The sequence below is a fragment of the Rana temporaria genome, chromosome 1 (genome assembly GCF_905171775.1).
Source record: "Rana temporaria chromosome 1, aRanTem1.1, whole genome shotgun sequence".
Taxonomy (NCBI): Eukaryota; Metazoa; Chordata; class Amphibia; order Anura; family Ranidae; genus Rana; species Rana temporaria.
The window spans coordinates 247,186,793-247,209,631 of record NC_053489.1 but is presented as its reverse complement, the minus strand read 5'-3'; the positions used below and the strand labels follow the sequence as shown (position 1 = coordinate 247,209,631).

At 43.3% G+C, this 22,839-nt stretch overlaps 1 protein-coding gene across 6 annotated transcripts in view; it reads right to left on the bottom strand.

The window, feature by feature from the left end:
* CHD8 (chromodomain helicase DNA binding protein 8) overlaps positions 1-22,839 on the bottom strand; it is a 107,905-nt gene that overhangs the window by 23,278 nt on the left and 61,788 nt on the right. For 5 of the 6 annotated variants that reach the window (XM_040352943.1, XM_040352919.1, XM_040352913.1 and 2 more), the window contains 14 exons: positions 20,241-20,434; positions 19,955-20,154; positions 19,678-19,834; positions 17,963-18,052; positions 17,450-17,553; positions 14,728-14,854; positions 14,407-14,479; positions 14,267-14,318; positions 8,204-8,405; positions 7,901-8,109; positions 7,288-7,800; positions 6,777-6,907; positions 6,477-6,677; positions 3,213-3,320 (listed from right to left, as the gene is read on the bottom strand). In XM_040352943.1, the coding sequence (XP_040208877.1) occupies positions 3,213-3,320; positions 6,477-6,677; positions 6,777-6,907; positions 7,288-7,800; positions 7,901-8,109; positions 8,204-8,405; positions 14,267-14,318; positions 14,407-14,479; positions 14,728-14,854; positions 17,450-17,553; positions 17,963-18,052; positions 19,678-19,834; positions 19,955-20,154; positions 20,241-20,434 (2,361 nt within the window). The remainder of the gene's footprint in view (positions 1-3,212; positions 3,321-6,476; positions 6,678-6,776; positions 6,908-7,287; positions 7,801-7,900; positions 8,110-8,203; positions 8,406-14,266; positions 14,319-14,406; positions 14,480-14,727; positions 14,855-17,449; positions 17,554-17,962; positions 18,053-19,677; positions 19,835-19,954; positions 20,155-20,240; positions 20,435-22,839) is intronic. The other variant, XM_040352934.1, reaches the window with a different exon arrangement.

The following is a 22,839-nucleotide window of genomic DNA, read 5'->3' as shown; positions in this document are numbered from 1 at the left end:
AGAACCAACCATTCGCTTATGTATGCGATTGCTGGGAAAACTAGTGGTCACCTTCGAGGCGGTACCTTATGCTCAGGCTCACACTCGAGTCCTGCAGGCGGCCATTTTGTCAGCTTGGAACAAGGATCCAACAGCCCTAGATCTTCCCTTGACCCTCTCGTCAAAGGTCCGGCAAAGTCTCTGCTGGTGGTTAAACCCTCAGAATCTAAGGAAGGGAAAATCTTTCAGTCCCATTATCTGGAAGATAGTGACCACAGATGCCAGCCTAGCGGGCTGGGGAGCAGTCTTGAACGGGCAGACTCAGCAGGGGACGTGGGCAGAGGCAGAGAGCCTTCTGCCCATCAACGTTCTGGAAATCAGAGCTGCACGGTTAGCCTTAAAGGCATGGACATCCAAGCTACAAGGGTCTCCAGTGAGAGTGCAGTCCGACAATGCCAGGGCTGTAGCATATATAAATCACCAAGGGGGCACGAGGAGTCGAGCCGCCCAGAAGGAGGTGAATTTAATTTTTCTGTGGGCAGAGGCACATGTGCCATGCATCTCGGCAATTTTTATTCCCGGAGTAGACAATTTGCAGGCGGACTTTTTAAGTCGCCAGCAGCTGGTTCCAGGGGAATGGTCGCTCCATCCCCAGGTCTTTCAGGAGATCTGACAGAAATGGGGATTTCCGGACGTAGACATCATGGCATCGAGGTACAACAAAAAACTGAACAAGTTCATGTCTCGGACAAGGGATCCTCTGGCCTGTGGAACCGATGCGTTGGTTTGCCCTTGGCATCAGTACAATCTACTGTATGCCTTCCCCCCGTTGCAGATGTTGCCCCGCCTGCTGCGCAGGATCAGGGGAGAGAACAAACCAGTCATTCTGATAGCCCCGGCATGGCCCCGGAGGTCATGGTTCTCACTAATCGTGAGAATGTCAGTAGGGGAGCCCTGGAACCTTCCACTTCGTCCAGACCTACTCTCACAAGGCCCGATCCTCCATCCTGCCTTACGGCATCTAAATTTGACGGCCTGGCGGCTGAATCCCTGATTGTCAGGGGTAGAGGTCTATCCAGCCAGGTGATTTCAACTCTGGAAACTGGCTTTCTTGCCTTAATCAGAGTAATTTATTACAGAGTTTGGAGGGCCTACGTGGTCTGGTGCGAGTCCCAAAGGTGGCTCCCTCGCAAGTACACCATTGACAGAGTGTTAAGTTTTCTCCAACTAGGAGTGGACAAAAACTTGGCCTTAAGCACTATCAAGGGACAGATTTCTGCCTGGTCAGTGTGGTTTCAGAGGCCTTTGGCCACTCACTCTCTAGTTAAGACTTTTTTGCAGGGGGTCCTACGTATTAACCCCCCTATCAAATCTCCATTTTGTCTGTGGGATTTGAATCTTCTGTTGTTGGCGCTACAAAAGCAGCCCTTTGAACCTCTGGCAGAGGTTCCGTTGGTATTACTGACTAGGAAGTTGGTATTTTTGGTTGCTATGGCTTCCGCCAGAAGAGTATCAGAGCTAGCAGCCTTGTCTTGTAAAGAACCATACCTCATTCTGCATAAAGACAGGTTGGTTCTCCGTCCGCATCCGTCTTTTCTGCCTAAGGTGGTGTCCAGTTTTCACTTGAACCAGGATTTGATTCTTCCATAGCCCACTTCTAGAAAGGAAGGCTTGCTGCACACCTTGGATATTGTTAGGGCATGAAGGCCTACCTCAAGGCTACAGAAAAGATTCGAAAGACGGATAGATTGTTCATCCTGTCGGAAGGACCCAAGAGGGGTCAAGCGGCAGCTAAAGCTACCATCGCTAGATGGATTAAGCAGTTAATCAGTCAGGCCTACGGCTTGAAAGGGTTGCCCCCTCCTTTATCAGTTAAGGCCCATTCTACTAGGGCTATCAGCGCCTCCTGGGCAGCACACCACCAGATCTCTATGGCTCAGGTTTGCAAGGCGGCAACCTGGTCATCGGTCCACACGTTGCCAAAATTTTACCAATTGGACGTGAGAAGAAGGGCCGATGCAGCCTTTGGACAGGCAGTGCTGCAGGCTGCGATTCGAGATCCGGGGCACCCTTGGTTAATTAATGAATTAATTAATCAGATTAATAATTTTTTTGTTGGATTTATTATGATTTAAAGGATACTTTCTGAATTAAATCTCCTGGTTGAGAGGTCTCCCTCCCCTCATTGAAGCATTGCTTTGGGACATCCCACATAGTAATGAATATGCCGCTCTGTGTCCCGTGATGTAAGAGAAAGAAAAAGGGATTTTTAATACAGCTTACCTGTAAAATCCTTTTCTTGGAGTACATCACGGGACACAGAGCTCCCACCCCTCTTATGGGGAACATTTTGGGAGGCATACTGCTTGCTACAAAACTGAGGGACTCCTCCTATGGGAGGGGGTTATATAGGCAGGGGACTTCCTGTTTGAGATTGCCAGTGTCCATCACCTGAAGGTACTCCATATAACCCACATAGTAATGAATATGCCGCTCTGTGTCCCGTGATGTACTCCAAGAAAAGGATTTTACAGGTAAGCTGTATTAAAAATCCCTTTATTAACTTCCTTAAATTATGTGACATATTCACTATACCTTATGAATATGCACTGCTGTGTCACCTATTTCACAGAGCCTGTCTTCTAAACTACAGCAGATGCTGCAAAGGTGAAGGCACAGTCAGTACAGGAAACACATCACATGTGACATCACTGCTTGTAGGCCGCAATGTACGATGAGGTATGTAGTCTTTAGGAACAAAAGTAAATCAAAGGACATAGCAGAGAATTTTTTTTCCAAAGCATACAGGAAAGTCAGGGATATGTTGAAAGATATGACCAGCAGATAGGCAGCACTCACAACATGAATGGGAGATTATTCAAGTAAAGTTATATTGAACTGTCAAAATTAAACTATGGTTTGTATTACTTTTACAATACTGATGTTATAAAAATGAAAGTATGCTGTGACTTTAGATCTCCTTTAACAAACAGAAGAGCCAGTAACAATTGTGCACCAATGCATAAATCTGGGTTTAGTGGAGTGAGCAGTATTCATTACATGGTAAACACCTCGACTTACATGGAGGAAGCATTCCCGTTAACAGCGGGTCATTAGTCCTCATATGAATGACGTGAATTGAATTTGTTAAATAACTGTATCTTGCTAGCATTTATTGCAGTTTTATGAATAATGCAACCAGAAAAACAATCCTCACCAGGGAGGAGGCTCACCTGGATCAATTTCTTTTTACTCTTCTTCTTATGTACATGATGCACAGAATCCACTGCTCCATTACCTAGGAGTTTGTGTTTCTGAAATTTTATCTTTAGCCCTTCCTCCTACAACAGACAGAGGAGAAAACATGTAATCGATAGAAGATGCATAACAAATTAAAGCGGCTTTAAAAGGCTAAAATATGGTTTTCTATGGTGGCACACCAGCAGGCTTGCTCCCGAGCCGGGCTGTGCGCATCCATAGACACACTGCGCGGCTTGCCCCCATTCCCCAGTACCCACTTACAGGATTTGATTAACCACTTAAAGCGGAGCTCCACCCTAAAGTGGAACTCACGCTGATCGGAACCCTCCCCCCTCCGGTGTCATATTTGACACCTTTCAGGGGGGAGTGGGGTGCAGATACCTGTCTAAAGACAGGTATTTGCACCCACTTCCAGCCCAGCATTCACGGGCAAAAGACGGGCATTGCATCACACAGCGGGAGCCAATCGGCGGGCGCAGCTCGACTCGCGCATGCGCCGTAGGGAACCAGGCAGTGAAGCCGGAGCGCTTCACTTCCTGGTTCCCTCACCGAGGATGGCGGGGGGAGCAGCAGAGAGACAAGCGATCGCTCGTCCTCTGCTGCGGATGGCGCTGGACTCCAGGACAGGTAAGTGTCCTAATATTAAAAGTTAGCAGCTGCAGTATTTGTAGCTGCTGGCTTTTAATATTTTTTGATTCAGCGCACATCCGCTTTAAGCCCCGGACCATTTTGTTGCTAAATGCCCAGGCCAGGTTTTGCGATTCGGCACTGCGTCGCTTTAACAGACAATTGCGCGGTCGTGCGACGTGGCTCCCAAACAAAATTGGCGTCCTTTTTTCCCCACAAATAGAGCTTTCTTTTGGTGGTATTTGATCACCTCTGCGGTTTTTATTTTTTGCGCTATAAACAAAAATAGAGCGACAATTTTGAAAAAAAATGCAATATTTTTTACTTTTTGCTACAATAAATATCCCCCAAAAACATATATAAACATTTTTTTTCCCTCAGTTTAGGCCGATACGTACTCTACTACCTATTTTTGGTAAAAAAAATAAAAAAAAAATCGCAATAAGCGTTTATCGATTGGTTTGCGCAAAATTTATAGCGTTTACAAAATAGGGGATAGTTTTATTGCATTTTTATTAATTATTTTTTTTTACTACTAATGGCGGTGATCAGCGATTTTTTTTTCGTGACTGACATTATGGCGGACACTTTTGACACATTTTTGGGACCATTGTCATTTTCACAGCAAAAAAATGCATTTAAATTGCATTCTTTATTGTGAAAATGACAGTTGCAGTTTGGGAGTTAACCACAGGGGGCGCTGTAGGAGTTAGTGTTCACCTAGTGTGTGTTTACAACTGTAGGGGGGTGTGGCTGTAGGACCGACGTCATCGATCTAGTCTCCCTATAAAAGGGATCACTCGATCGATGCAGCCGCCACAGTGAAGCACGGGGAAGCCGTGTTTACATACGGCTCTCCCCGTTCTTCAGCTCCAGGGAGCGATCGCGAGGGGGCGGCTAGAAACGAATAGCCGCGCCCTCGTCCCGGATCGCTCCCCGCGGGTTACCGACCGCCGCTTGTACGGGGGGGGGGTCCCGATCGGACCCCCGAAAAGGCGGGGACGTACCTGTACGCCCATATGTCTGTACGTGCCATTCTGTGGACGTACATATACATGCGGCGGTCGGCAACCGGTTAACCACTTCAGGCCCAGGCCAATTCTGATGCTCCAACATGTAAAAATCAATTTTTTTGCTAGAAAATTACATAGAACACCCAAACACTATATGTTTTTTTTTTTTTTTTTTTTTACAGAGACTTTAGAGCATGGGTCTTCAAACTATGGCCCTCCAGCTGTTCAGGAACTACAATTCCCATCATGCCTAGTCATGTCTGTGAATGTCAGTGTTGCAATGCCTCATGGGATGTGTAGTTCCGCAACAGCTGGAGGGCTGTAGTTTGAGGATCCCTGCTTTAGAGAATACAATGGCGTTCATTGCAACTTTTTATCTTGCACAGTATTTGCGCAGCAGATTTGCAAACACCTTTTTTGGGGGGAAAAAAACTTTTTTCATGTTTTTTTTTATAAAAACAAAAGTAAAGTTAGGCCAATTTTTTTGCATAATGTAAAAGACGACGTTACGCCGAGTAAATAGATGCTTAACACGTCACGCTTCAAAATTGCACACGCTCGTGGAATGGCGCCAAACTTTGGCACTTTAAAATCACATTTTTTACTGGTTACATGTTTTGGAGTTAGAGGTCTAGGGCTAAAATTATATCTCTCGCTCCAACGTTCGCAGCGACACCTCACGTGTTTGAATACAGTTTTCATATGTGGGTGGGACTTGTGTACGCGTTCGCTTCTGCGTGCAAGCACATGGGGACAGGGGCACCGCTTCCCAGCTGAGGATGCGACATTTTTTTTTAATGCAGAGGCTGGGCGTGACTTCATAACATCATGCCCGGCCTCCGACGTTCATCAGGTCCGCCGGAAATCTCTACGATCAGCATTCGGGACCGGCGGATTCGTTCTCCGACTCACCGATCGCACAGGTGAGTCGGTAGAAGCACCAAAAGGCGGCGAGAGGAGGGTGTCCCCTTTCGCCGCCCGTAGGAAATCGCTGCAGCTGTGCTGAAATCAAAACATTTATTCAAAAGCATAGTATAGGACTTGACACTTTTTTGGTTCAACCCAATGGGTTGAACTAAAAAAACAAAAACAAAAAATGCAGAGTTCACTGTACTATGTGATGTTAGTACAGTGATCTACCCGCTGAGCTATTGTGTTCTAACAGTAGACTGAACCCCACCAAAACACACAGGTCAGAACCGATCAGATTTCCAGCAAGCCGAATGTTTGGCTGGCTTTTGGCGGACAGGCTGCTGTACACACAGGCCAAATGTTGGAAGGTCTCTGTTAAACCAGCCGATACTCGGCCGTGTGTACCAGGTTTAAGGTGTCTTATTTTAAGTCGCCTTTTACCTTGCTTAACCAACCCCATTCAAACTTACAATAAAAACTGGAATTTGATTGGTAGCTTTGAAAAACATCTTTGTACTGACCCCTAACCCTTCACCAGACTTTCTGTATGCAAGAAACAGCAGGGAGCCTGTAGTAGGTCATTCAGGATCACACAATTATAAGTGATGTGGACTGGTGTATGGCTTGATGAAAAACAAATTTTAAATTAAGAAAAAATTTGAAGTATACAATGATAAGACTTACACTTTTGATTTGGACTGTAAATTCCTTTTGATCAGGGGTAGGGCGCATATGTGTATAGGTGGTAGGGCTCCGTTCCTCAGGGGTTGGTGACATACTGTCAGGGCTGTCACTTGGTGGATCGAAAATTCTCCTTGGTGAACCCCATTTTCCAGTCAACACACCATTGCAGACTTGCTCAATTCGACAGAGGAGAACGCGATCCTATAAAATTTTAGATTAATTCAGAAGTTTGTTATAACAGTATCGCTAAACTTAATTTTCAGGTACAGCCAAGAAGGTCATTTGTGGTTTGTGACTTACCTTTGGCCAATCTGCACTATTTGGATTCTCCAGAACTGCTTGGGCACTGCCCTCCGATTTCAGGTCTCCTGGAGAATCTGTGAGGGACAATCGATTTTCCTCATCAAGTAACCGAGAGTGTGGTAAACCTGCTAAGAAAGTAAAAGCAAAGTTATCTAGAAAAAAAATAACTATAAAAAAAAAAAAACAGCATCAACAAACAACCAAAACATTCTAAAAGTAATGGATACACTGGCATGCTGACACTACCATTTTCCCCCCATCTTGATGCAAACTATCAATAGGTCTGCAATCAAGACAAGTTCTTAAAACAAAAATTACAATATAAACAATTGGGTGCGTGGCAATGGGTAAATAAAAGAAGAGAAAGGAGAATGATGGAAGCAGAGGTGTTAGAAGAGACTATAAAATGTCACCAGTATTATGCCCTCCTGGGGTGTGATAAAAATTACCCAGTGCCTGTAGTCCTCCTGCTAAAAGAGAAGCAATACTAGGATTATGAATTGCTCACCATTCAGATTAGCGGCTTTGCTCCCATTGCTTTCATCCGATGAATCATCGGAGTTGGATGAAGATGATGCTGAAGAGCAAGAAGATCGTCGTGGAGCTGGAGAGGAACTGACAGATGAAGAGATTGAAATAATATGAGGGGGTTGAAGTTCTGTGGTAGGCAGAGGGTGGACTGTGGAGGGAGTGGATGGGCGGGAGGTATTTGAAATGCCTCTAGATTGGAGATAGTTGAGCCGGCATCTTAGGAAAGAAAATGAGGGGTCCGGCATTAGAGTAAGGTCTGTGCGGCTCAGTCCGTATTGTGCAGCCCCTTCAAGAAGCTCCTTATCATGACGGCCACTCTCCCACCACTCAGGTAATTCAGGGTCCGGCCGACACAAAGATAAACGCGCAGGAAGCAAAGGATGACACAGAACCTGCTCGCGCACCCTGCGCAAGAGGTCAAGGCGGAACAAAGCTCTTGATGCTCGTTCCTCTGAAATAGGTTCAATGAAGAGAGATGGATCTGGAGACTCTGAAAAAAAAAACGAAAAAAAAAAAAACCACGTGTAAACATATACAAATACCTAATCAACAATATGGCAAATAAGTAGAAAAAAAAAAACACATCTTACCATCTCCTGCAACTGGTGGTAAACGGCACACTTGCCGACACATTGCCACAAAACCATGAAAATATTTAAGCAGTGATTCATCCGTTTTCTTGTCCAACCTAGCCAGACTACGAAATCTCTGCCAGTCATAGAGCTGTGTGTCAGGATCATACTCAACCCCAAAGCTGGAGAGAACACGGAAAAAATCACAAGCCTCTCGACGAGTCCACCTGTTTTAAAATTTAAGAAAGGAGGATGCTAAAAATGTATCTACATAGTTTTACAAATAACGATTAACATACTAATCTTCTGCGGAAGTCTCACCTTTGCTGTTTCTCTCGAAGTGCAATTTCCTTCAGTTTGAAAGCTGCCTCACATCGTTTCTTCCGTTTGTCCCCTCGTTCAGCAGCTTCAATCTTCAGTTGTTCTCGCTTATAGCTACGTTGGTATGCAGTAATAAGCCGGCGAAGGCGGGCAGTGAGTGCAGATCCAGGTGGCCATAGCATGCCACTAGGCACAGGTGTTGCTGCAGAAACAGTAGTATGTCAATTACTTAACCACTGTGAAATTACTACATTTTAGACTGGGGACTTAAATATTTGAGACTTTTGCACTTCTGGTGGATGCAAGAACCAGATACATATTTTGAAGAAACCTCACTGCATTTCTACAAGTCACTAATGTCAAAAGGATATATAATGGGCTTTGGGTCAAATTCAACCTCCAAACAGCTGGTGCTGTCTTGCTAACCCATAGTGATAACATTTTCTGAAAGCAGCAAACCTGTAGAAAAGATGCTACAGTTCAAAATTTCACACATTATATACACAAATATGTTTTAAATAGGATGTTTAGTCTTCACAGGAAGCCTAACCTTTTGGTTAAATGTCTGTCTACAGTAGGAAGAGACACCGGCAAACAAAATGAACTGTAGACCAGTCCAGAATATCCCCCCTTACTACCAAAATGCCTCATTTCTGTAGCAAAGCAGTACCAAGAACGTGGTAATAAACAGAGGGGAGAAACCCATGTCTTTCAACTAACCCCAATAAAAGGATTTTACGAGTACAAAAAGTTTTTTCCCTCTACCATTGAGTTACACAACGTTTTTAAACTTTGGGATGACCAAAAGTACATGTGAGGGGTGGTCAACACAGCAAAAAATTGTTAACAAGCCCAATGAAACATAGAACATGGGACTGCCTCTAGTTCAAAAAGCTGCCTGATGAACTTTATGTCCAAAAATGGAAACCGATGCTAGGGGAACCATTGGCTCCCAGTGCCGTCAATCAAAGCAAGTGACAAGGGAGCAGGAGGCGGTGCAGAGTCCCGCTGTCCGGGTCAATACGGGAAGCAGCAGGGCTTGGAAGCAAGCGCACACTGATGCCCCCATAGGAAACGGCTTCCCATGAAGGCACTGGACAGAGAGGATGGGCCAGAGAAGAGGAGGTTTGCAGTCACCCTCTGCAATTTCATTGCACAGAGCAGGCAAGTATAGAGATGTTTATTTTTAATGTTACCTTTACAATTTCTTATAATTACTTATGAACAGATGACCAAGTAGCAACCTTGCAAATGTGGAAAACAATTGCTTAAGGTTAAAAAAAAAAAAAAACAGCGAAACACTCACAGATCAGTGGCGGCCTGTCCATTAGGGGTGTCTGGGAGCCGTCCCCTCTCTCCAGCCACCCTTGTGGGCTCAGCAGGCGACTGGGTAATGTGGGTCATTAAGTTGTGCATGACCATGGTAAAGACCTCAGCAGAAAATGGCAGAGGATTCAATTCATCCACAACTAATGGAGAGCAGCACAGTTCCTACCTCCAGAAATTGGCATTGTCAGTAGGCATGTTGAAAGCAGCACCCGAGACGTTTTTAGAGCGTGAGATGGGGGCACCTGGTACAGTGAAACACCCTTTCCGCATGCCCTCTGTGTCTAGAATCAAGACCTGTAGCAGCTATGGTGCTATAAGACAACTTATGAGTCCAGGCAAGGAGATAAGGACTCAAGCAATTACAATACCCAGAAAGCTTGTCGTAAATTAGAGTTGGATTACCTGAAATTACTTAAAAAAAAAAAAAATCACTATATAGGTGTGACAGACCTAAGCAATATAGGGGCTTCTGGAGAGGACTAGAAGCAAGCCTCTTACCCACTTACTATGGTCCAGGGAGAGAGAGAGCAGATCATTCTCCAACGATGGAACACCACTTAATGGACACTGAGAATGTGGTTTGGATTACTTCAGATGGGATAGTAATATTTATCCACAATATCTCCCAGGAAATATATAAGGACTATCCCTGGTTTGTTTGACTCTGAACTATACATGTTAAAGGGGTTGTAAAGGTTTGAGGTTTAAAAAACAAACCCATGTCATACTTACCTCCGCTATGCTGTTGCCTTGATCCTCCTCTTTTGGGCTCCCTCAGCGGTGCTCCTAGCTCCGTCTCTTCTGGAGTGCCCCGTCGGAGAAGTGGTCTTCTTCGTGGACACTAGTGCAGGCAGGCTCCCGTGTCCTGCTTCTGCATCTATTGACACAAAAAGCAACACTCCGCCCTGCACCCAGGTCATTGGATTTGATTGACAGCAGCGGGAGCCAATGGCTGCTATCAATCTATCCAATCAGGACAAGAGACACCAGCCGGAGCTGGTGTGCTTGTTCCAGTCGTGGGAATTATGGGGCTCAAGTATGTATAAGGGGGGCGCTGCTGCAGCACAGGAGGATTTTCCCCTTAATGCATAGACAATGCATTATGGTGAAAAACGGCAAGGGTTTACAACCCCTTTAATTGAAATAGCTGGGCATATTAGCCTCTGCTTCATGTTATTCAATATAGGAGCCGAACAGTCTGCTACTGAAGTCTCCTGCTATAGTATGTCTACAAGGCTGAGGGGTGAGATCACGGTTTGTATTGTTAATTGTGATAATTGGAACACCTTTTGTCTCTCCTAGCAAACCCTTGGGGAATGTGTTTACACTTGTAACAATGTGTATTGTACTTTAGGAGTTTGACGCTGGCAAGTCTGACCTGAAGTGGGGATATCTGATTAATCACAACATTGTCTGGGTGTGATTTGAGCCACCTAGGCTGGGTTAAGTGACAAGTTATACAATAGTAATATTTATCCACAATATCTCCCAAGAAATATATAAGGACTATTCCTGGTTTGTTAGATTCTGAACTATACATGTTAAAGGGGTTGTAAAGGTTCGAGCTATTGTCAATTATGTAGTTGGTTACAGTTTGTATCGTTGGGGTAATATGATCAGTAGGGGGGGCGGGGGGGATGTCCTCCAGTGGTATAGATTTGGCGAGTTTGTTCAAATAAAGAATCCATGTTCCCACAAGCTAGTGTTGTACGGGCGGCTATATCCGATCTGATGTTCAGACTGGAGGAGGCTGTATAATGACGGAAGCACAACGAGGTTCCATGACAATAGGCATGCAGGAATGGTCCCAAGATCGATGATCTATGCAGCTCTTTGTAGCTGTAGCAGCAGCAGAGAGACGTTCCTCACTTAAAGGGGTTGTAAAGGTTTGTTTATTTTCTAAATATGTTGCTTTAAGCTAGTGCATTGTTGGTTCACAAACTTTTTCCTTCAATTTCCCTTCTAAATGTTTTTTTTTCTTTGTTTTCTTAGTCTAAATTTCTCACTTCCTGTTCCTCCTCAGTAAGGTGTTCAGTAAGCTGTTCTAAATTACTTTACACTGCTCCGATGATGGTGGAAAGCTTACTGAGGAGAAACAGGAAGTGAGAAATTCAGACAGAAAAAAAACATTTAGAAGGGAAATCAAAGGAAAGGGTAAGTGAACCAACAATACACTAGCTTAAAGGAACCAATTTAGAAAATAAAAGACAAACCTTTACAACCCCTTTAACGGCAGGCAAGGGAGCAGAGGGGCATGCATGTGGAACTCTGCCCAGGAGATGATATCAATGCTCAGTCCCAGAGCATTAACCCCTTCCATGGCAAAAGTTAGAAAGGTGGCCAGCAACTGATGAAAATTAGGTAGCACCCAATGCTCAGTCTGACCAGGTTACTCACTGAGTGAGTCTTCAGAGTCAGGGAAAGGTCTAAAGCAGCACCAACCTCTCTGGATCTGAAAAAAGTTCCGCAGCCAACTTAACAGAACAGAGTCTGGAAAGTGCCCTAAAAATAACCTAGTGCCTGAAGGTCACTGCCAGGATCTGGATGCAGTACTCCAAAAACCAGGCTAGGGAGAAAGCATGCTGTAAAACTGACAAAAGAGGAGCTTTCCAGCAGCAATGCAAGAAATAAGTGCAATTAAAATGAGGTTAGTCTTTACAGCAAAATTAGCACAAAAAAAAAAAAAATAATATGTTCATCCTCCAAGACTACTAGCAAAAAACGGAGGCTTTTAGTAGGAATGGAATGAAAAAAAAAAAAAAAAAAAAAAGGGAAAAGTTTGGCTCCCAGGGGCTTATACGCAGCTTCAAAAAATTATTAACTCTTATATAAAAAGTATTGCCCAATACTTTAAGTTAATAGTTTTTTGAAGCTGCGTAAAAGCCCCTGGGAACCAAACTTTTCCTCTTTTTCATACACTATTGGGCTAGCAGCCATGGTCTAGTCCAGGGATATGCAATTAGCGGACCTCCAGCTGTTGCAGAACTACAAGTTCCATGAGGCATAGCAAGACTGACAGCCACAAGCATGACACCCAGAGACAGAGGCATGATGGGACTTGTAGTTTTGCAACAGCTGGAGGTCCGCTAATTGCATATCCCTGGTCTAGACACTAGGAGGTGGGTACCCCACTTTTGTCTTAGTAGGAATGGTTATCTGTAGGACAGGCAACAGATTTTTTGTTTTTGTTTGCCAGTGTCTAATTCTCAAGTAGATGGCAGTAGAGTATATATATTATATATATATATATATATATATATATATATATATATATATATATATATATATATATATATATATACACACACACACACACACACACACACACACACACACACCTCAAATTTTCCACCCTCCTGCGCTCATGTGGCAAGTGGAAAAAGGTTCAGGGAGAGTGTGGGGCTGCCTCAGGGGGAGCGAGCGCTGCCGGCAGACATGGTTTAATGGGAGCCGTTGTGAACAGCTTTAATTTGAATCGCGTTAAGCTCCTGCAGTTACACCAAGTTCCGCCTCCTGGACTGACTCCTTTGATAGACAACACAAGGGTCCAATGCTGGGACATGTGACGTCGATCATAAGAGCTGATCCATGAGGCGCAACTTTGTGTGACAGAGCCGAGCGCGATTCAAATCAAAGCCGTCATAGCGGGCGATACCCGCTCTGTGTGATGATCCAACTCTCTCTCCTCTTCCTCTCAACTGTCGAATCCCTTTCACTGGTCAGGCTGTGCGGATGGGCACTGTTGAGGCTGCGTTAATGCGGTGAGTTTATGGGCTGCATTGATGGGCACTGGTGAGGCTGCACTGATGGGCGACAATAATGAGCACTGATAGGCTGCATTTTTGTAACTAAATTCTGCATAAAACATTTAACTATGTAATTTCATAAGATCATTTATGAAGGCGCGTTTAGGGTAGGAGGTTGAGTGGGGCAACTGGTGGAGAGTAACCCTTAAGGCCTGGCTAGTAGCTCAGGACTCTAAATTTTGAGCCCTGAAATTATATATAGACGAAACTTTGTAGAATAAAATAGATACGAAATATCACAAATATTTTAAAAACTGTGGGCACCTACAATATAGTGAAACTATGGTACACGAAATTGTACATAGGTGGTGATGCTTTACTCACAAACAATTAAAAAAACTGTGGCCAAAATATAGGCAGGCAAAAGGAGAAAGGATTAGTGACCAGTATGGCCCATTGTCCCCCCTATTGCTGACTTACTATGCCTTGTTCCTCACTGTGTCTGTGTGGAGGCAGTTATTTTGTTAGAGGCAGGGCTTTGCTTCCTCATGTCAGAGCCTCCAGCAAGAACCACAGAGCAGTTCTTGCAGCCAGCGGCAGCGGTGACTTAAATCTCACACTGCAAATATACCGTACATCTATAAGAAGGTAGGAAACATGAGTAACTAGGCACTCTCCCATACCCTGATCCAACATACATAATTGGCTCTCACATGATCGCAAAGCTCCCAATCGCAAGCAGCGATCAGGAGCTTTCTGTTAGCTGCCGCCAACTGTCAGGGGTGCACACTCTCGGCACAGCTGTTTTTGCAATGTTGCACACAAAAATTAGGCTGCTCAGCACCAAGGCCCACCTGCCGAGAGGCATTTGCGTGCTGTTTGCACCAACAGGTCAAGACACTTGTTATTGTCTGTGTAATATTGTTTTTTGTAAAAATATTTGTCTAAAAAACTGAACCCATTTATACTCCCTGCATTCTTAACTCACCTTCCTCACCATCCACCACAGATATTTCTTCATCCATCATAAGGGGGTCCATCTAGAACAGCATTGCATTATACAGTAAATGCCAGGTCAAAATTTTGGTGTGCCTTTACTATTATGCTGCGACAAGCAGTCAGTCTCACCTCCTCCTCAGCATCTTTCTGTACATGGAGTGGCTTATACTCAGGATCTTCAACATCTCTATCAAAATCTACACTGTAAAAATAAATGAATTCAAAAAGGCATGTTAGAGTTTAAAATCCCAGTAACACAATCCCCAACCATATAGCTTTCATGTCATCCAATATAGATACAGCAAGCTATTCACTGCATAAGAAGTATGTTAAAGCAATGTTCTCTCTAGTACAGAACCTAACTGGCTCTTGCTGTTGTGTCCATATTAGTTGACAGTAGAATATCCCAAGTTTCTTTACAAACATGTCAGTTGTCCAAAAGGCACTCACCCCTCAGGCAGCTCCACATAATCCTGTGCATGATGTTCTGCAGCAATTGCCTGCTCATCAGGCCCCCCCACCTTCTCTAGGAAACAAAGACAAGGATCTGCACGCATAGTATTGTATTTCTCATAACCTGCAGGGAAAGGTAACTGGATTACTGCATATCTTTTACAAAGAAAATGGATTACAAAGATGATGATAATAATGTTATAAATGTTACGTTATCTACAATACATTTTTTGGGGAAATATGCCTCCAGTGTCATGTCTGTCCACTTGACACATTTACCCATTACATCATCACTAATTGTATAATTTGTTGAAGGTGACCATGTCACCACCAGACATGCAGAAGCTCCCCTTGCACAAAAATTTGAACAAATAAATAAAAATCTGTTTTGGAAGACCTTCACATATGCTTTCATAAAACGTCTCCAATGGTAGAATATGAGATTAAAGTAGACGTGAATTAATTTGAACACATACAGAATTTTCTAATCTATAAAAACATATAGCTTTTAATAATCCACAATCTACCTTTTTATAGGATGGGGAACATGGACGTGCGGGTGTGTGTGACCACCTCATCAAGATTGGGAGATGAGAGAGGGGCTGGGGCAGTCAGTTAAGAGAAGAGTGTTGGTGGGGGGCGTGGCTACACACCGATTACAGAAGATACAGCCATGCTGTGCACTTGAACAGCTTGCCTGTATCTTCAGGCAAGGTGAGAGGGGACACAAACTAGCCATCTTTGGCTTCAGTGCATGCTCTGTTTACAACCAGAAAGGAAGGAACTGGCAGGATCAACCATGTACTACAAAAATTACATACTGGTGTGAAAAAATAAAAAAGTCAAACACCTTAAAGAGACAGATTTTTTTTTACTTTTTTTTTGTGTTATGAGCACTTTAAAGGCTCATATTTTCTAAATTGTTGTAATCTGAAGGTAAAGTTTTTGGCCATATTTCTAATGTGGGTCAAGGCAGTGCATTTACTTGTGCACTCTTGTAGCACAGAAATAGCCAAGAGCAAACTTAAAGCAGTTGTAAACCCCAAAAAAGTAAAAAAAAAAAAACTGCAAGACAAAAAGACATAATGCGCTAGTATGACTAGCATACTAGCTCATTATGCATTTACTTACCTTAGATCGAAGCCCCGAAGCCGTCCTCGTCTTCCCCTCCAGCCACAGCCATATCTCCTGAAGGTTACTTGCGGGTATCGCCACTCCGGGAGCCGCCAAAGCCGGCATCATTCATTCAGAAAACCGTCATTCTCAGTGCGCCTGCGCCGTTGTCTACGGTGCGCATGCGCCATAGACAACGGTGCATTCTTTTTGGCAAAGATCTTCTAAACCATGTAGGTTTAGGAGATATTGCAAACACCTACAGGTAAGCCTTAATCTAGGCTTATCTGTAGGTGAAAGTTGTAATGGAGGGTTTACTTCCATTTAACCACTTCCGGACTGCCACATGTACATTTACGTCAGCAGAATGGCACGGACAGGCACATTGGCGTACCTGTACGTCCCTGCCTAGACGTGGGTCCGATCGGGACCCCACCCCCCCCCCCCGGTACATGCGGCGGTTCCCGTGGCTGTCCGAGCGATCCGGGATGAGGGGGCGGCTGTTTGTTTTTGTCCGCCCCCTCCGGATCGCTCTCAGCCAAACCGCGCGCACCCCCGTGTGTCACTTCCTCTGCCTGTGTTAACACAGGAAGAGGGAAGTGATGTGATCTCTCCTCTCGGCGGTATTTTCAACCGCCGCTGAGGAGAGATCACATCACAGTGAGTCTGCACAACACTACACTGAGACACACTACACATAGGCACATTAACCCCTTGCGATCACCCCCCCCCCCCACCCCCGTCACAGTGTCACTGAATGCAGTGATCATATATGTACTGATCACTGCATTTAGTGTCAGTGTGACAGGCAGGTTAGGTTCAGGGTAGCCCCCGTACCCCCCCAATAAAGTTTTAACCCCTTGATCACCGCCCTAGTTAACCCTTTCACTCCCTATTGCCAATGTCACTAAGCGATCATTTTTCTGATCGCTGTATTAGTGTCGCTGTTCCCGCTAGGTAGCCATTTTTTTTTTACTAAAGACATGTGGCTGAATAAATGTTGGCCTAAATGTTTGACAAAAATTTAGTTTATTTGATTTTCCTTATAACAAAGTAAAAAATAGTGTTTTTTTTTTCAAAAATGTCACTCTATTTTTGTATATAGCGCAAAAAATAAAAAAAAAATCGCAGAGGCGATCAAATACCCTCAAAAGAAAGCTCTATTTGTGGGAAGAAAAGGACGTAAATTTTGTTTGAGAGCCACGTCGCACGACCACGCAATTGTCTGTTAAAGCAACGCAGTGCCGAATTGTAAAAACCCCTTGGGTCATTTAGCAGCATATTGGTCCGGTCCTTAAGTGGTTAAAGCCCTCTGTCAGCTGATGTCACAGAGCTGCTTCAGTCTGGATCCTCAGATGCCTAACCAGCAGTTGGCTCAGTCTCGCAGCGCGCCACTGAAACTCCCACCTGTCCCTCCAGTGAGTGCTGAATAGGCAGAGCAAAGAGTGGTGACATTCATCACTCTGTTTAAAGTGTACACAAGAACTGACTGATCAGAGGTCATGTGATCGCTCGGTTCTTGGCCTTAGAGGTGGCAAGGGACCGATGCTGCAGCCATAAAAAGCAAGTATGTATTCCCCCCCACCCATCTCCTTTAAAAACTCACCATGCTTAAAGACTCCAATAAGTAAAGATTTGTCAGCCTCTCTGTCCCACCAACGAGCTGGTAAGTCAGCTTGATCGATTTGGGGGACCCATAAGTTGATATTTCTGTAATAAGAGTTCATAAATGAACACAAAATTAACACAGAAAGGAAGATGGATATAGTAAAGAAAAGTACATAGCAAGTACCATAAAATGTGAAACAGGAGCTTTACTGAATTCCCCCCCCTTTGCAGGATATGGAATGGAGGTAAAACATTTTAAGTAAACATCCAGCAAAACTATAAAAAAGGATAAATGGCCGCTTAGAAAATGATCTTGTAAGTTATACAAAACACACAGTGGATGGTTTCAGTTTCAATAAGAAATAATCAATAAATGCAGACTGTCATTTATTGTAGGAAGGCAGATAATTGTTACCCAGTTTCCTCCAAAACCTGCATTGTGTTAAAAGTTAAGACTTATGGGGAACGCAATCAATAAACTATTTTAATATTTAAAAAAGAGTAAACATACTTGGCATCAACTCCACCAAGCACCTTTATTGCATGATTTCCAAACACTTCCTGCCGGATATAATATAACATTCGAACACGCAACAAGACCCTATGAAGGCAAAAATGGAAAGAAAGCTGTAATTCAACATTTCACACATTTTAATCTAGAAAAAAAAAACAATTTCAAAAAGTGATTTATGCATTTATGAACAGTTACTTTAACTTTAGGTATAACTAAAAGGCAAAACTTTTTATTTTTTGTTTTGGATAGGGTGGAGATGGATTAGAACCCTTGTCGGTCTTTATTGCTGTCTGTGCCCCCATGAGGGAGATTTACCTTCTTTATTTTTCCTGTTTACCATTATCATTGAAAGTAAAACCCCAAATTTTGTGTGGTCTCCAGTAAAGTAATATAGGGGGGAAATCTTCCAATGGGGACGCTAGTTCTAGTGACCTGGAGGTCCCCAATTCCTTTAATTTGCAGGGAGTTCCTCTCAATTTCTGTTGGCTATTAGACAGGAAGTGAAGAGAAATCTCCACAATGGGACACAGATGGTGAAAAAACAAAAAAACAACATTTGATGTGGGTATTAACCCTCCCTCACTCTATCCCAAAAAATGAATAAAAAGTTTTGCCTATAGTTCTACTTTAAGTCTACTAAGCTTGGTCATACACAGGCAGGGTTAGTTGCTTAACACAAAGGAAACTCCTCAAAGAAAACCCGTTAAATACACATATTAAATATGAATAAGAGGTTTTACCTGCCAAAGAATTTGTATTTATATAAACCCAATCTTCCATTCCATCTATTCAACAGATCTGCCACACAGCACAGCTAGGTGGATGACACCATAGTTAAGGAACTCAGTGGTGTTCCATCTCCACCATCAGCATTGGATTTGGCAGCGAAAGAGCAGCAGACCGATGGTCATATTTCTACTCTCTGCACCGAACACCATGATCTTTACCAACACATCTTAATGCGGCACACCTGCCTGGCTCGCAGCACTGCCCCTACCCTCTGTACTTCAGCGCTCAGACTGAAAGACAATTTTAGCGGATAATAAATCAGATTCAGGTACTTACACTAGTAACATTTAAACAAGGATCACATTTCAATGAAAACCAAAGTTGCATTCAGTGTTTTGCCTTTTAGATCTACCTGAAGTTCAACTTTAAGCACAACTATTTTTCCCATATATGGAGTGCAAATGATCAGATCAGTGGGGAGATTGGTATTGGCCTTAAGGATTAGTGATGCACAAGAAAACAAAGATAAGCTCACTTCGAATATTAATGTCTAATAGGCAACATGAGATTGCAAAAATGAATTAAAGTTCACCTTTAGAACATGTTACACCCGCATCTAGGGCATAACATGTTACAGCCCACCATTCTCCACCCCCCTCGAGCACATGCCCTTCACTTTTTAAGCAGACCCCCCCTCCACAGTCACTGTCACATATAAAATAGGTGGGGCTGTAGGAAGCTCGGCTGATCACAGGTGCAATGCTTTGCAGGCTCCAGTGGGACACAATAAATGTATATCTTTTTGCTATGTATAAATATGTGCATTTATTAATTTTTGTTCCTTAAAATGTGAACTTGGCCTTTAAACACTAAATGTTCAGTTTGGATTAAATTGATCATAGAACCCGATCATGCATTTATAATGCAGAGATCTCTGTGTAAGGACAATTATCAAGGCTTTAGCTGCTAAAACATCTCCTTACTTGTTGCACTGGTGCTTTAGATGCTTCTTATAGCCCTCATCTTGAAACAGAGTGTCAGGGTTGTACTTCCGAATCCATTCTGCTTTGTGAATATCAAAGCTGCTCTGAGACTTTACTTTTTTGCCCTTGCGTCCACGAGGTACAGGAATGGAAAGACCTAAGTGTGTAAAACAATACAAAAAAAATCAACATAATGACAATGTACATTAACTACTCTATTTATAACTTTGGAGCAAGCAGCGATTCATAAAATTTGTGATTGTAGAATCAGAATTACCTGAGTGGTTCTGTAGCTGCTTGGTTTTGCCATTCTCTGCAGGACTGATCAGATCCCAAATAAAGCTTTTAATGTTCTCATCCCCCCGATAGTGCAATAGACAATAAACTAAGATGGCTCGGCAGATTTTCTCCACATCCCGTTCTGTCATACCTCGTTTGAAGCGACCATGGATTAAGATATCACGCCACCGACCCCATCTAATAAAAAGATTGGGCAATTTCAAATTATTATTCAACAGGATTTTAGAACCAACTCAAAACACTTCTCCAGAGTAGTTTCTCACCCATAGACAAGAAGGTGCTTCTCTACTCTAAAGCAGTCTGTGCGACCATAACCATTTTTGCGGTCTTGCCGTCGAGCTCGTGGGCGATCATCGTCATCACTTTCTAGATCTGAAAACTCTACCATATCATCATCCTTATTACTAAAGTGCCGCGTCTGTTTCCTGATACGGGGTGTGTCTATCACCAGTGTGTTCTGTAAGAGAGAGAACAGCTGAATTATTCCAAGTTTCCACAACCTTCTCATTTCTTAAATTCAAAACCCTTTTAGGGCTTTTTAAAGTGTAAGGAAAACCGAACCATGATTTTTTTTTTTGCTTCCCTTTGACCTGCTAAATACACCAATGAAAGCATTTTATTTGTCCAATAACTGTAAACCCTTGTTGATTCTGCCAGAAAACCTGTGAGCTAATAATTTCCTGTACTCTCTCCCCGTGCACAGTGATGTTATCAAGAGAAGCTCATGAAATCTTTGGTTTACCGGTAAAATCCTTTTCTTGCAGTACATCACAGGACACAGGGAATCTTCATCTCCATTACAAAAAGGTTATGCTGCCACCTTCAGGTGACCTGGCACAAACTAAAAAATTTTAAAAATAACACCATCCTGCTAGGCAAGGTTTCAGTTTTTGTAGCAAGGCATAAAACCACAAAGGCAGCAGAGGGGTGGGATCCCTGTGTCCTGTGATGTACTCCAAGAAACAATTTTACAGGTAAACCAAAAATCCAAATTTTGTTTATCGCACATCCCAGGACACAGTATCTTCGCCCCATTATGCTAGGGATGTCCCAAAACACTGAATATAAGGGAAAGGGAACACGGCAACAAGAGAACAGGTCCCAAATAACTAAATGGGAATAGGTTAGAACCTCATGCAGCAGCTGATATATTTGGAAGATGCGTGACCCTTCCTTGGGCCTTCAGGAAGCACAAAAAGGGAACCCGATTGACAAATTACAACAGTCAACTTGAGGCAATACCGGATACCATGAACCACATTCAAGGTGTGAAGACACCACCAGGAAAGGCTCCTTAAAAAAGGAAAGAGCAGCAACTTCCCAGACTCTGCAAGCCAACATAATGGTAAACAGAATAAACTACCTTCTGAAAACTAAAAGGAATATCCTGGATGGGTTCAAATGTGATTTCTGCAATACAGAAAGTTGAGGTCCATGTAATCAACAGGGGCTTAAATGGTTGAACAATATCTGCAATGCCTTGCACAAAAGCACAGGCCCCCAGGGTCAGAATACACAGAAGTCTATAGCCGGCCAGTTTGATCAAATGTTTTTTGGGGCAGGGCAGTTGAACAGAAGTCGTTCAGTAGCTCAACCAGTGTGGCCATATATGGATTGAAATTCGTCCAGTCCCTGCTGAACTGGCTGAGTTACGATACATCTATGGCCAGCTTCAGTGAACTCACTCCATCGGGGAATACTAGGCAAACCTTTTTTGGCATAACACCTCATCAGGGTGAATCCAGTCCGCATCCAATCATCCTTTAAATGAGGAGGTACAGAGAAAGATTCTTGATATTGGAGGGGGCCATGGACCAAATCCTGAAACCTTTGAGTAGAGGACTCGGGAAGTGGTACATTCAAATTAGTCTGGACAACTTCTGCAAGAAAACTCACCAAACCCCTTTTGGTCTTCGATAAACTCTGACCCTGGGGGTCTTCAGGGGTACAGTCCCTAGATGAGGATCATTTTTCATCCCCTTTCTGCCAAAGCAGTCTTCTATTCCTATACCACACAATCCACTAGCGTCTCCTACATTACCAGCATTCCTCCCTTGTCACAAAGGAAGTAGCAGAGATACCAGATAGGTGGGGAGTCAGAGCTGCATGGAACAAACAGACCCCCAAAGGATATATTGCACAGTGTCCAGGTTTCTCCCTACACAAAGATATCTGGGGAGCCCATACCCTCTACAACCCCTCCTCTCTTCCACAGTTGAGACATGGTCTGCTGACACATGTAGGGACCCATGCTGGAAACAGCTTTCAAGTAAGCTAAGAAGGCACTAAATGGAAACCAACACCATGGTGCTGGTTAGGGAGATTTGCTAGCAAGTCTGCCAGTGTCCCCTACCCCCACCAGGAAGAATGCTGTGACCTGTGGTCCACAAGGGGGATGTTCCGCCACGACCTGTGGTCCCCCAGGGATGTACTAAATATGTTTTGTTTTATTTTGCCTTGAGACATGTTTTAAAGTATTTTGTATCTTAAAACCAACTATAGTATATAGGGAAGTTACATTATCTACAATGCGATAAACTTTTACTGTAGCATTTTAAAATGCAGCAACATTTTTGATCAATTTTGTTTTACATTGTTTTTTTTTTTATAATATATATATATATATATATATATATATATATATATATATATATATATATATAAATAAATAAATAATAGATATCTGTCATGTGTAGTCTTCACTAGGTATATAAACTAATCAATTTACATGTTTGGTGCATCTAATAAGAAAGTGAAGCACTGCCTCTGAGCTTGTAGACCACTTCTCTCGAACGGCCAAAGCTAGGGTTTGTCTCAGCATCTCACCTAATCTGCTAAACAGGCTGGTTTACAACAGACGAC